Raw genomic sequence first — 13,071 nt, 5'->3', positions numbered from 1 at the left:
TCTCCCCCCCCCCCCTTCCAGTCCGGACACTCCCCCCCCCCCCCTTCCAGTCCTGACACTCCCCCCCTTCCAGTCCGGCACTCCCCCCCCCCCCCCCCTTCCAGTCCGGACACTCCCCCCCCCCCCCCCCCCTTCCAGTCCGGACACTCCCCCCCCCCCCTTCCAGTCCGGACACTCCCCCCCCCCCCCCCCCCTTCCAGTCCGGACACTCCCCCCCCCCCCCCCTTCCAGTCCGGACACTCCCCCCCCCCCCCCCTTCCAGTCCGGACACTCCCCCCCCCCCCCCCTTCCAGTCCGGACACTCCCCCCCCCCCCTTCCAGTCCGGACACTCCCCCCCCCCCCTTCCAGTCCGGACACTCCCCCCCCCCCCCTTCCAGTCCGGACACTCCCCCCCCCTTCCAGTCCGGACACTCCCCCCCCCCCCCCTTCCAGTCCGGACACTCCCCCCCCCCCCCCCTTCCAGTCCGGACACTCCCCCCCCCCCCCCCCTTCCAGTCCGGACACTCCCCCACCCCCCCCTCCAGTCCGGACACTCCCCCCCCCCCCCTTCCAGTCCGGACACTCCCCCCCCCCCCTTCCAGTCCGGACACTCCCCCCCCCCCCCTTCCAGTCCGGACACTCCCCCCCCCCTTCCAGTCCGGACACTCCCCCCCCCCCCCTTCCAGTCCGGACACTCCCCCCCCCTTCCAGTCCGGACACTCCCCCCCCCTTCCAGTCCGGACACTCCCCCCCCTTCCCATATGAATTTTTTAGCATTTTCTTAGACAGATAAAGCTTTATTTTGGATGTATTTATTCACCGCTGGGATTTTTATTTTTTTTGCTATACAAATGAAAAAGTCCCAAAATTTTGAAAAAAGTGTTTTTCTTATCAAATTTTGCAAATAAATAATATTTCATCATAAATCTTGGCCAAAATGTATTCCGTTCTCTTTTAGTAAAAATAAAATAACCCAAATTAGTTTATAACCAAAAATTATAATTTTTAAACCTTTTTTTACATTTTTATTTTATTTTTTTTATATATTTTTTTTTTACATACTGTCACCCTAGCAGTACATTGTCACCATGGTAACACTGTCCTACTTGTGGGGGGTGATGAAGTTTTTTTTTTTTTTTTTTTTTTTTTTTTACACTGATTGCTTTTACACCCATAAAGGCTGTAAAAGCAATAATTTCTCCTTCTCTCTGGCTGCATTCTTGCAGCCATTGAGAACTACTATGTGAGCTGTGATCGGTCACAGCTTGTCACATGGTACAAGGCTGTTGTGAATGGCCCTGTACCATGTGATCTCTGTGATCATTCACAAATTTCACACGTAGTAAGCAATGATGTCAGAAGTGACATGTTGCTTACTACTCTGCATGTGATCACTGATTGGTGAAAGTGTCCGGACTTGAAGTGTTTACACAATTAGCACCATAATAAGCGGTCTCCCAGCAAATACCGAATACTGTCTTCATATCAGTTCCTACGCTTTGTGTCTGCGTGGTGATTGCCTTACTTACGTTCTCATGAGTTACTTTCTCTCTTCTCCATAACAGGTTCTAGCTATTAATATCCTAGGACGGTTTTTATTAAATAATGACAAGAATATTAGGTAAGCCCTCTGTAGGCCTTCATACCATTTTGATGTTTGATCCTTTGATGTCCTGTGAGCTCCCAGTAACAGACGTGTCATTTCTCCAGATATGTGGCTTTGACGTCCTTACTCAAACTGTACAGACCGACCACAATGCAGTACAGAGGCACCGCAGCACCATCGTGGACTGTCTAAAGGATTTGGATGTCTCAATAAAGAGGTAACATTGGTTTGTTCGTAGAGTAAGTGAGAGGTGTTTTTTTTTTTTTTTTGTGGCAGAATACTAAGAGGCCCTGTCATTTGCCCATTTAAATGTTCAGGGCAAAGTAGCAGTGGGGTAGAATTACTAAAACTGGAGCACTCGGGATCTGGTGCAGCTGTGCATGCTAGCCGGTCAGCTTCTACCTTCACCTTGTTGAATTAAGATTTGGCAATAAAACCTGGAAGCTGATTTGTTGTTAACCACTTCCTGTCCGGTCCATGCACATAAACGGCCGGACGGGAGCAGTACGGGAGCGGGTTGCCGTTCATAAAAAGAGCCCGCATTCACAGCCTGTGCACGCTCCCTGGGAGCGCGCGGCACCACAATCCCGGTGCCCACTGTCTTCCAGACACAGCGAAACACCAATCGCCATACGGGACTTCTGTGTGAGGTCCCGATTCATAAGATCCCTGATTGGCCAATCAGTGATCACATGAATAGTAGTAAGCAAGATGTCACTTCCTGACATCGTTGTCTACTACTAGTGAATCTATGAATGATCACAGAGGTCACATGGTACAGGGCCATTCACAACAGCCTTGTACCATGTGACAAGCTGTGACCAATCACAGCTCTCTCAGTATTTCGCAATGGCTGCAAGAATTCAGACTGAGAGAAGGAGAGATGATGGCTTTTTACAACCTTTATGGGTCGAACTTGGCCAGAAGAGGGAACGAGTACCGGTCAAAACCAGGTACCTGCTCACCCCCCCAAAAGGTGCAAGTAATGGCAGCAGAGGGGGGGGAGGAGCAGACAGATAGGCGGAGCTTCCAAAAACATATACCAAGGAAAGAGCAAAGACCTTTGAAGTGTTCCAGAAGGGGGAAGGAGGGGTGGGACCAGACTTCCAGAAGGGGGAAGGAGGGGTGGGGCAGACTTCCAGAAGGGGGAAAGAGTGTGGGGCTAGACTTCCAGAAGGGGGAAAGAGTGTGGGGCTAGACTTCCAGAAGGGGGAAAGAGGGTGGGGCAGACTTCCAGGTCAGATTGCTGCGGCAAACTGAGCTGGAAGTGGGAACGGGTACCTGTCAAAAATCAGGTACCCTCACCCCCCAAAAGGTGCCAGATGTGGCATTGGAGGGAGGGAGGAGGCAATTTAAATGGAGCTTCCATTTTTGGGTGGAACTCCGCTTTAAGTTCTCGCACTGCAGCTTTCTAGGGTGGACTCCTGGGGGAGGGGTGCGTGTTAGGTGACAGTGTCTCTTTAACTGTACATATATTACAAAGTGCTGATGTTGAAGCCTTTCGGTATTGCTTACACCAACATGGCAGCTGGTATCCCCACTTCAATTCTCTTTCATGCACAGGCCCTGGGATTGTTGAATGATGATTGTTGAGTGATCCATCGACTGACTCCCTGTGCTGATCTTCAATAAACTGACAACATCCGGGGCTTAGAATTCTGTAAATGGTCATCCCGGCTAAAACTGGGGTTTTGCTTTTCAGTAGAAATTAGAGAAGTAGACAGTCAAAGATTTATTTTCCATACATTTTTTTTGAAAGTTGAATTAAGCATTGAAACTGATACAAAATGGTGACATTCGTGACCAAATCACAGAGCAACAACGGCTGACCAAATCAGCAAATCAAATGGATAGTGATGCTCCCCGACATATAGCTGATTGTGGACAAAAAAAAGTCGGGAGGGGAAGAGGGCGATAAAATCAGAGTGCTTGTCTTGCAGATTAACTGATATATTGTCTGTATTTTTTTAGCGACTTTAAAAGCGGTAAAAAACGAGGAGATGTGTGTGTGTGTATGTGTATATATATATATATATCCTTCCAGCCCTAAGTCCAAAAGCCACAATAGTATATTGTCCAACAAAAACAGAAGTCGCAGCACTGCAATACACACTTGTATCCTTGATACTAAGAGCAGCCTGTAGAGCGGGACATCCAGTACTGATCATACACTACACCTGGAGTCTATGTGCACCAATGTTCTGTGTGGGCAGCTCTGGGATGACTAATGCTGGTCATGCTATATGTATATATATATATACTGTGGGGCAAAAAAGTATTTAGTCACCACCAATTGTGCAAGTTCTCCCACTTACAAAGATGAGAGAGGCCTGTAATTGGCATCATAGGGAGACCTCAACTATGAGAGACAAAATGAGAAAACAAATCCAGACAATCACATTGGCTGATCTGGAAAGAATTTATTTGCAAATTATGGTGGAAAATAAGTATTTGGTGAATATGAAAAGTTCATGTCAATACTTTGTTATATATCCTTTGTTGGCAATGACAGAGGTCAGACGTTTCCTGGAAGTCTTCACAAGGTTGGCACACACTGTTGCTGGTATGTTGGCCCATCCTCCATGCAGATCTCCTCCTACATGCAGATCTCCTCTAGAGCAGTGATGTTTTGGGGCTGTCGCTGGGCAACACGGACTTTCAACTCCCTCCAAAGGTTTTCTATGGGGTTGAGATCTGGAGACTGGCTAGGCCACTCCAGGACCTTGAAATGCTTCTTACGAAGCCACTCCTTCGTTGCCCGGGCGGTATGTTTGGGATCACTGTCATGTTGGGAGACCCAGCCACGTTTCATCTTCAATGCCCTTGCTGATGGTCTACATATGATGCCAATTACAGGCCTCTCTCATCTTTGTAAGTGGGAGAACTTGCACAATTGGTGGCGGACTAAATACTTTTTTGTCACACGTGTGTGTGTGTGTATATATATATATATATATATATATATATGTGTGTGTGTGTGTATATATATGTGTGTGTGTATATATATATATATATATATATATGTGTGTGTGTGTGTATATATATGTGTGTGTGTATATATATATATATATATATATATGTGTGTGTGTGTGTGTGTGTGTATATATATATATATATATATATATATATATATATATATAATTGTATTTATTTTGTGAATATTTTGCCTTGACATGTGCTTTAGAGCTGCACTCCTGGGAAATTTCAAAACTACCCTTTCCGTGGGGCTCCCCCTGCCCTGCAAGGATTAAATGCCTATTTTTGTTTAGGGTACTATTAAACCACATTTAGTTTGCCTCCTCCCTTGCTCCTCTTAAGTTTCTTTTATTCGGTACTTCATCTGTTGTATTCTGACATCATTGTGACCAAAGCAGGACCATCAGTCATGGATTGTGAGGACGCTTGGGGCCTGACCAGGGGCGTTTGGTGTAAGGTGGTTGTTTGTAGAGAGAAGAGCGCAGGCTACTGGGGCAGCAGGGGGATAAGATAAGTTACGCTGATTTTTAATGGTACCTTAGACAGGGACAAGCATTTAAAGCTGAATTCGAGGAATTCAGCAACTTTGCATAAAGTGCAGGAACACTAGGAGTTAAGTCCAATTAGATGCATGTCACCACCCGGGACACTATATGTGACAGGTTTATTGCACTCCTGGAGGATACACACTGGCTGTGAGAGGAGAGAAGCATACAGAGCAGCTATGCCCGCTCTCCCCTCTGCTGTCTAGTCACAGAAGCCTTTGTATTTTGTGAATGAGTTCACGTAATGCAAAGGCTTCTGTGAACGGGCAGACGGAGGGGAGAGGCGGGTATAGCTGTTCAATGACTCTGCTCGAGAAGGACCTGAGACCACAGTGAGCAGCTTTGGAAGTTATCTTCCTGAAGCACAATAAAGCTGTCAGATGTGAATACAGGAGGCTGCAGGCACCTCATTAGACGTAACTCATGGTATGCTGGCATTTGTTTGCAAAGTAGATGAATTACTGGAATTCATCTTTAACCCTTGCAGTGCAGAGGAGCCCCCACTGAAAGCATAGCTTTTGAAATGTCTCTGGAGTTCAGCTGTAAGACTTGCTCTCTTACACAGCGTTCATTAAACCCTTCTCGTTCCAGGCGAGCTATGGAGCTGAGTTTTGCACTGGTGAATGGCAACAACATCCGCGGCATGATGAAGGAGCTGCTTTACTTCTTGGACTCTTGTGAACCCGAATTTAAAGCAGACTGTGCCTCGGGCATCTTCTTAGCAGCAGAAAAGTATGTCTCTTCCCAAAGAGCCCCAGCAGTGTCAGCGACTTGTCACTGCGCAGAGTCGCACAGAGCAATGCACACGTCTTAGGCCTACCTTAAAACTCATTCTGCCTGTTTTATTTAACTGTTTTCAGGTATGCACCATCAAAGCGGTGGCACATAGACACAATAATGAGAGTCCTCACTACAGTAAGTATCAGATTATTCGCATAAAGTGTAACGAAGTCATGACTTTAGCTGTGTAGAACTTTAAATGATTCTAAATGCAGTTTTATTTTTTTTTAAATAACATGTTATACTTTCCTGCTCTGTGCAATGGAATTGCATAGAGTACCCCCCCGATCCTCCTCTTCTAGAGTCCCCCACTGGTGCTGAGCTTTTCTGCCATGCCGAGTGCCCCCCTAGCATGTTACTTGCTATGGGGGCACTTGTGCGTGCTCGCTCCTGAGCCAGCTCTGTGTCCATTGACACACACAGCCCAGCTTGGCCCTGCCCCCGCTTTCTCCACACTGGCTATGATTGACAGTAGTAGGAACCAAGGTTTCCCTTTGCTGCCTCTCTGTCCAATGAGGACTGGTGCACATCGCTAGATCGAGAACCGGCTCAGGTGATGATTGGGAAGGAATGATACATTAACCCCCCTGGCGGTATTCCCGAGTGTAGCTCGGGGTTAAGTTTCGGTACCAGAAGCAGTAACCCCGAGTTACACTCAGGATTACACTGCAGCGTTGCTCTGGGATCCCTGGATCACTTAACTTGTCCCACGCTGTCCTCCCGCTGCGTCCCCGGACATCTCCTCCGGCCGATGCCGGCATCTGTCTTCCGGGTTCCGTTCCCTGAACGTCGGAACATACGGGGGACAGAACTGGCGGGAGATTCAGAAATGTCAAAATTTTACATACACATAATACACTAAAATCACATAGTATAACATTCCTGTATCAAACCATTTCACATACATTGTGTCCCGAGTGCTTTGTCCGGCGCCCTGCCTGCATTATTACTGTTCTTTCTGCCTGGAAACTGAGAAACGTCCATGGCGTCCAAAAAAGCGTCCCTTTAGGTCAAAAGCGGTTTTAGACCGGCTAGAGAACAGCGATAGTAAATCAGAACCACTTGCAGAATTGAGTGATAATGATTGGTGGGGGAAATTCCTCATCAGACACTGAAAACGATTCTGCGACTGAGCTCAGCGATGTGCGAACTTGGCGCTCTATTTCATATTTCAGTGTTTTTGGTTTGATGACATTATTGAATTACATTTATTATATTATTTTTTATGATTATATTATAATTTATGATTTCGTGTTTCAAATTTTATCCTACCCGGGATGTCTATTAGACTCTTGTTCGGACAGATTTCAGTGAGTTATTCCTGAGAATTACAGGCCTACAATAAAAAAAGACGTATTTCCATTGAAAACAATGTACCGCTTTGAGCACAGAAATACTGACATCATCAGACCGCTAGGGAAGTTAAGGAAAAAGAAAACCTTGCACCTTTAGAACCCCTTTATCCCTGGTTCACATACGTGCGGCCGAGTGGGCTGCAATTTGCATTCATTTGAATGGACTCCCGTGCCCCGGGACACGCAGGGAAGAAGTCCCTGCACTACTTGGGAAATCACAGCCCGAGTTTCCCAGTACAGTTGCAATTTCCAATGTGGGCGGCCTGCCGTTAGAATTAATGGCACCCGCCTGCGGGTCCTGCATTCCTCTGTGTGGTGGTGTAGCTGCAGGTATGTGTGAGGATCCCACTGTGGCACCACCCACACCGATGTGAACGAAGCCTTAAGGTACTAGTGTAATGTACTGACCAGGGGCGGACTGACAACTCATGGGGCCCCCGGGCAATAGGGGACCATGGGGCCCCTATGTCCTCGCACACACTCAAACCACACCCAAAAAAGCCTCTGAAAGGTACCAGGGGCATCTCATGGGGCCCCCTATTAACCCTGGGCCCTCAGGCAGTGCCCGAGTGCTTTAATAGTCAGCCCCTGGTACTGACCCATTCATAAGAACTTCAAAAGCTTTAGGAGGAAACTGGATTGTCATAGAGCTCGTATAGATGGATGGTCGGGTGTCCACAAATCTTTTGTCCATGTAGTGTAGCTCTAGTCTGCGGTCGGTTCTCCTGTGTGGAATAAATGCGTTGCTCAGAGCGCATTATGGTGTCTCAGTGATAAATACTGATTTTGCAGCACTGGGGCGCTGGGTGCAGGTATCGTCAGCTTCTCCACCACATGGGATTTGTAGTGTCTTCCACTATTTAAATGGTTTCTGTCAAGGAGCTCAATCACCCTTCTACACTCCCAAAACATTAATAGGTCAGCTGGCTTACCAAGTTGGCCATAGTGCCTAACCTGCTATGGTGTGCTTGACTGATCTAAAACCCCTTTTGGGGCAATGATGGAGGCAGTCTGCTAAAGGGACAAACTTGGTAAGATACAGTGGGGCAAAAAAGTATTTAGTCCCCACCAATTGTACAAGTTCTCCCACTTAAATAGATGAGAGAGGCCTGTAATTGGCATCATAGGGAGACCTCAACTATGAGAGACAAAATGAGAAAACAAATCCAGACAATCACATTGGCTGATCTGGAAAGAATTTATTTGCAAATTATGGTGGAAAATAAGTATTTGGTGAATATGAAAAGTTCATGTCAATACTTTGTTATATATCCTTTGTTGGCAATGACAGAGGTCAGACGTTTCCTGGAAGTCTTCACAAGGTTGGCACACACTGTTGCTGGTATGTTGGCCCATCCTCCATGCAGATCTCCTCTAGAGCAGTGATGTTTTGGGGCTGTCGCTGGGTAACACGGACTTTCAACTCCCTCCAAAGGTTTTCTATGGGGTTGAGATCTGGAGACTGGCTGGGCCACTTCAGGACCTTGAAATGCTTCTTACGAAGCCACTCCTTCGTTGCCCGGGCGGTATGTTTGGCAACATTGTCATGTTGGAAGACCCAGCCACGTTTCATCTTCAATGCCCTTGCTGATGGAAGGATGTTTGCACTCAAAATCTCACGATACATGCCCCATTCATTCTGTCCTGTACATGGATCAGTCGTCCTGGTCCCTTTGCGGAGAAACAGCCCCAAAGCATGATGTTGCCACCCCCATGCTTCACAGTAGGTATGGTGTTCTTTGGATGCAACTTAGCATTCTCTCTCCTCCAAACACGACAAGTTGTGTTTCTACCAAACAGTTCTATTTTGGTTTCATCTGACCATATGACATTCTCCTAATCCTCTTCTGGATCATCCAAATGCTCTCTAGCAAACTTCAGACGGGCCCCGACATGTACTGGCTTAAGCAGGGGGACACGTCTGGCACTGCAGGATCTGAGTCCCTGGCGGCATAGTGTGTTACTGATGGTAGCCTTTATTACATTGGTCCTAGCTCTCTGCAGGTCATTCACTAGGTCCCCCCGTGTGGTCCTGGGATTTTTGCTCACCGTTCTTGTGATCATTTTGACCCCACGGGGTGAGATCTTGCGTGGAGCCCCAGATCGAGGGAGATTATCGGTGGTCTTGTATGTCTTCCATTTTCTAATTATTGCTCCCACAGTTGATTTGTTCACACCAAGCTGCTTGCCTATTGCAGATTCAGTCTTCCCAGCCTGGTGCAGGTCTACAATTTTGTTTCTGGTGTCCTTCGACAGCTCTTTGGTCTTCACCATAGTGGAGTTTGGAGTGTGACTGTTTGAGGTTGTGGACAGGTGTCTTTTATACTGATAACAAGTGCAAACAGGTGCCATTGATACAGGTAATGAGTGCAGGACAGAGGAGCCTCTTAAAGAAGAAGGTCCAGGTCTGTGAGAGCCAGAAATCTTGCTTGTTTGTAGGTGACCAAATACTTATTTTCCACCATAATTTGCAAATAAATTCTTTCCAGATCAGCCAATGTGATTGTCTGGATTTGTTTTCTCATTTTGTCTCTCATAGTTGAGGTCTCCCTATGATGCCAATTACAGGCCTCTCTCATCTTTGTAAGTGGGAGAACTTGTACAATTGGTGGGGACTAAATACTTTTTTGCCCCACTGTAAATACATTTTTTTTATTGGATATTGAAAGGCTGGAGGTGGTAATTTTACAAGGCCTCTGTTGCTCAGCTTTGAGTCCAGTCTGTATGGATTCACCTTCTGATTTTTCTTTTTCTGGCTCGTGTTTTTCTAGGCTGGAAGCTACGTGCGGGATGACGCAGTTCCTAATCTCATTCAACTGATCACAAATAGCTCCGAAATGCATGAATATACTGTACAGAAGCTCTACAAGGCCATTCTGGATGACATCTCCCAGGTAAACCAGGCTAACCGCTATCAATTAGTACTCACCGTAGAGATGACACGTCATTCTTCAGGTCTCAGCATCTTCAACATTGGAGTCTGTGCAGCTGCCATACCCGCCCCTCCTGCTCAATCACAGAAGCCTTTGTATTATGCTAACTCATTCAGAAAATACAAAGGCTTCTCTGAATAGGTAGCAGAGGGGAGGGGCGGGCATAGCTGCTCTGTGTTTGCCTCTCTCACAGCCCCGAGTATCAATGTATGCTCTGGCAGACCCAAAAACCTGTCCGATAAAAAAAAATAATAAGGCCAAGAGATGTCATGCACCTCCTTGGATTTATATCATTCCTGCACCTTTTACAAAGTGGCTGAATTGCTGGAATTCAGCTTTAAAGTAAATCTGTTCTATAACTAAACTGGTCAAGCCATCAGAAGACATTCAAGCATATGATCACCAGAATACCTCATGCTAACGGCCTGACAACCCGGCTTACTACATACCAGCGTCCTGATCACTGCCATACGTCATACCAGCATCTGGCATTTTAAGGTCTCAATTGATCAATTTTCAAATATATACCCCATAGTTTTTTACCACAGAAATGTACAGGATTTATATTATTATTATACTGGATTTATATTATTATTATACTGGATTTATATTATTATTATACTGGATTTATATTATTATTATACAGGATTTATGGCGCCAACAGTTTGCTCAGCGCTTTACAATATAAAGGGAGACAATACAGCAACAATACAGTTCAATACAAGAGGGATAGGAGGGCCCTGATCCTTGGAGCTTACAATCTGAGGGAGGCCCTCTGCAACTTGATCCCTCCTCTCCACCCCTCCTCAGATCCTGTGCATGGATATTGTGCTATTTAAACCCCACCCCCCCCCCCACTGATACCAATGATGGGACACTATTCCTCCCACTGATACCAATGATGGGACACTATTCCTCCCACTGATACCAATGATGGGACACTATTCCTCCCACTGACACCAATGATGGGGCACTATTCCTCCCACTGACACCAATGATGGGGCACTATTCCTCCCACTGACATCAGAGATGGGGAACTGATTCTTCCACTGACACCAATGATGGGGCACTATTCCTCCCACTGACACCACTGATGGGGCACTATTCCTCCCACTGACACCAATGATGGGGCACTATTCCTCCCACTGACACCAATGATGGGGCACTATTCCTCCCACTGACACCAATGATGGGGCACTATTCCTCCCACTGACACCAATGATGGGGCACTATTCCTCCCACTGACACCAATGATGGGGCACTATTCCTCCCACTGACACCAATGATGGGGCACTATTCCTCCCACTGACACCAATGATGGGGCACTATTCCTCCCACTGACACCAATGATGGGGCACTATTCCTCCCACTGACACCAATGATGGGGCACTATTCCTCCCACTGACACCAATGATGGGGCACTATTCCTCCCACTGACACCAATGATGGGGCACTATTCCCCCCACTGACACCAATGATGGGGCACTATTCCCCCCACTGACACCAATGATGGGGCACTATTCCCCCCACTGACACCAATGATGGGGCACTATTCCCCCCACTGACACCAATGATGGGGCACTATTCCCCCCACTGACACCAATGATGGGGCACTATTCCCCCCACTGACACCAATGATGGGGCACTATTCCTCCCACTGACACCAATGATGGGGCACTATTCCTCCCACTGACACCAATGATGGGGCACTATTCCTTCCACTGACACCAATGATGGAGCACTATTCCTTCCACTGACACCAATGATGGGGCACTATTCCTCCCACTGATACCAATGATGGGCTACAATTCCTCCCACTGATACCAATGATGGGCTACAATTCCTCCCACTGACACCAATGATGGGCTACAATTCCTCCCACTGACACCACTGATGTAACTTTTTTTACTTTCACCGACCACCAAACCTATGGCATTGTTTACTCCCACTGATCCAGGGGCATTTTCTACTCCCAGTTGCCACAGTCCGGCCCCCCTAAAGTTTGAAGGGCAATAAACTGCCCTTTGTATCGAAAGTTTGGAGACCCCTGATTTAGATGATACCTTTTAATACATGTAGTACTCTGTGTCCCCACCTGATGGGGCTGTTCTCCAGCAGTTGTATATGAAATGTGATGCAATTGTTGTCCCGCAGCAACCGCTGGTCCAGGTAGCCTCTTGGTGCATTGGAGAGTATGGAGACCTGCTAATATCTGGTCAATGTGAAGAAGAGGAGCCCATTCAGGTAGGACACTGCCACATAGCAAAGGAGAAAACTGGCAATCATGGCAGCACGTAATATATTTTATCTGTATCTAGGTCACAGAGGACGAGGTATTGGATATTCTAGAAAGTGTTCTGATTTCCAACATGTCCACATCTGTTACGCGAGGCTTTGCTCTGACAGCCATCATGAAAAACTCAACTAGGTTCAGTAACACTGTCAAGTAGGTACCAGTGGTGAAATGGGAAAATAAACTTTTATTTGTTTAAGGGGGGGTATCCTCTGCAGGGTGACAAAAATGCTGTGTTTCCAAATTACTTACTTGAGCTAGCGATGTGCGCAAGAGCAGCAGCCCTCTCCCTCCTCGTAGGCTCAGACACAGCAGTGGCAGCCGTTGGCTCCCGCTGCTGTCAATCACAGACAGTGAGGAGGGGGCAAGGCCAAGCCACTCTCTGTGTACGTTTATGGACACGCAGATCCGGCTCAGGAGTGAGTCCGCACTAGTGCCCCCATAGCAAGTGGCTTGCTATGGTGGGCACTCGGCGCGTGGCACCCAAGAAGATTGGAGCTGCTCAAAAACCATTGACCGAGCAAGTAAGTTTGACATGTTTGTGGGTTAAAAAAAAATGTAACCTCTTCACGCCGGCTGCACACAAATGTGCAGCCTCCCGGC

General features: G+C 47.0%; 1 protein-coding gene across 1 annotated transcript in view; it reads left to right on the top strand.

Moving 5' to 3' along the window:
• Nucleotides 1–1,476: 1,476 nt before the first annotated feature.
• LOC149431633 (AP-1 complex subunit gamma-1-like) overlaps nucleotides 1,477–13,071 on the top strand; it is a 32,580-nt gene continuing 20,985 nt past the window's right edge. The window contains exons 1-7 of the mRNA XM_089665450.1: nucleotides 1,477–1,601; nucleotides 1,691–1,803; nucleotides 5,699–5,839; nucleotides 5,968–6,022; nucleotides 10,014–10,136; nucleotides 12,330–12,419; nucleotides 12,494–12,621. Of these exons, the coding sequence (XP_089521576.1) occupies nucleotides 5,706–5,839; nucleotides 5,968–6,022; nucleotides 10,014–10,136; nucleotides 12,330–12,419; nucleotides 12,494–12,621 (530 nt within the window). The 5' untranslated portion in view covers nucleotides 1,477–1,601; nucleotides 1,691–1,803; nucleotides 5,699–5,705. The remainder of the gene's footprint in view (nucleotides 1,602–1,690; nucleotides 1,804–5,698; nucleotides 5,840–5,967; nucleotides 6,023–10,013; nucleotides 10,137–12,329; nucleotides 12,420–12,493; nucleotides 12,622–13,071) is intronic.

This window comes from Staurois parvus, unplaced genomic scaffold, assembly GCF_062004578.1.
Source record: "Staurois parvus isolate SC_StPar_1 unplaced genomic scaffold, SC_StPar_1.0 ptg002195l, whole genome shotgun sequence".
In the NCBI taxonomy this organism is placed as follows: Eukaryota; Metazoa; Chordata; class Amphibia; order Anura; family Ranidae; genus Staurois; species Staurois parvus.
Note: the sequence above shows the minus strand (reverse complement) of the source record. Positions and strands in the feature narration are given on the sequence as shown.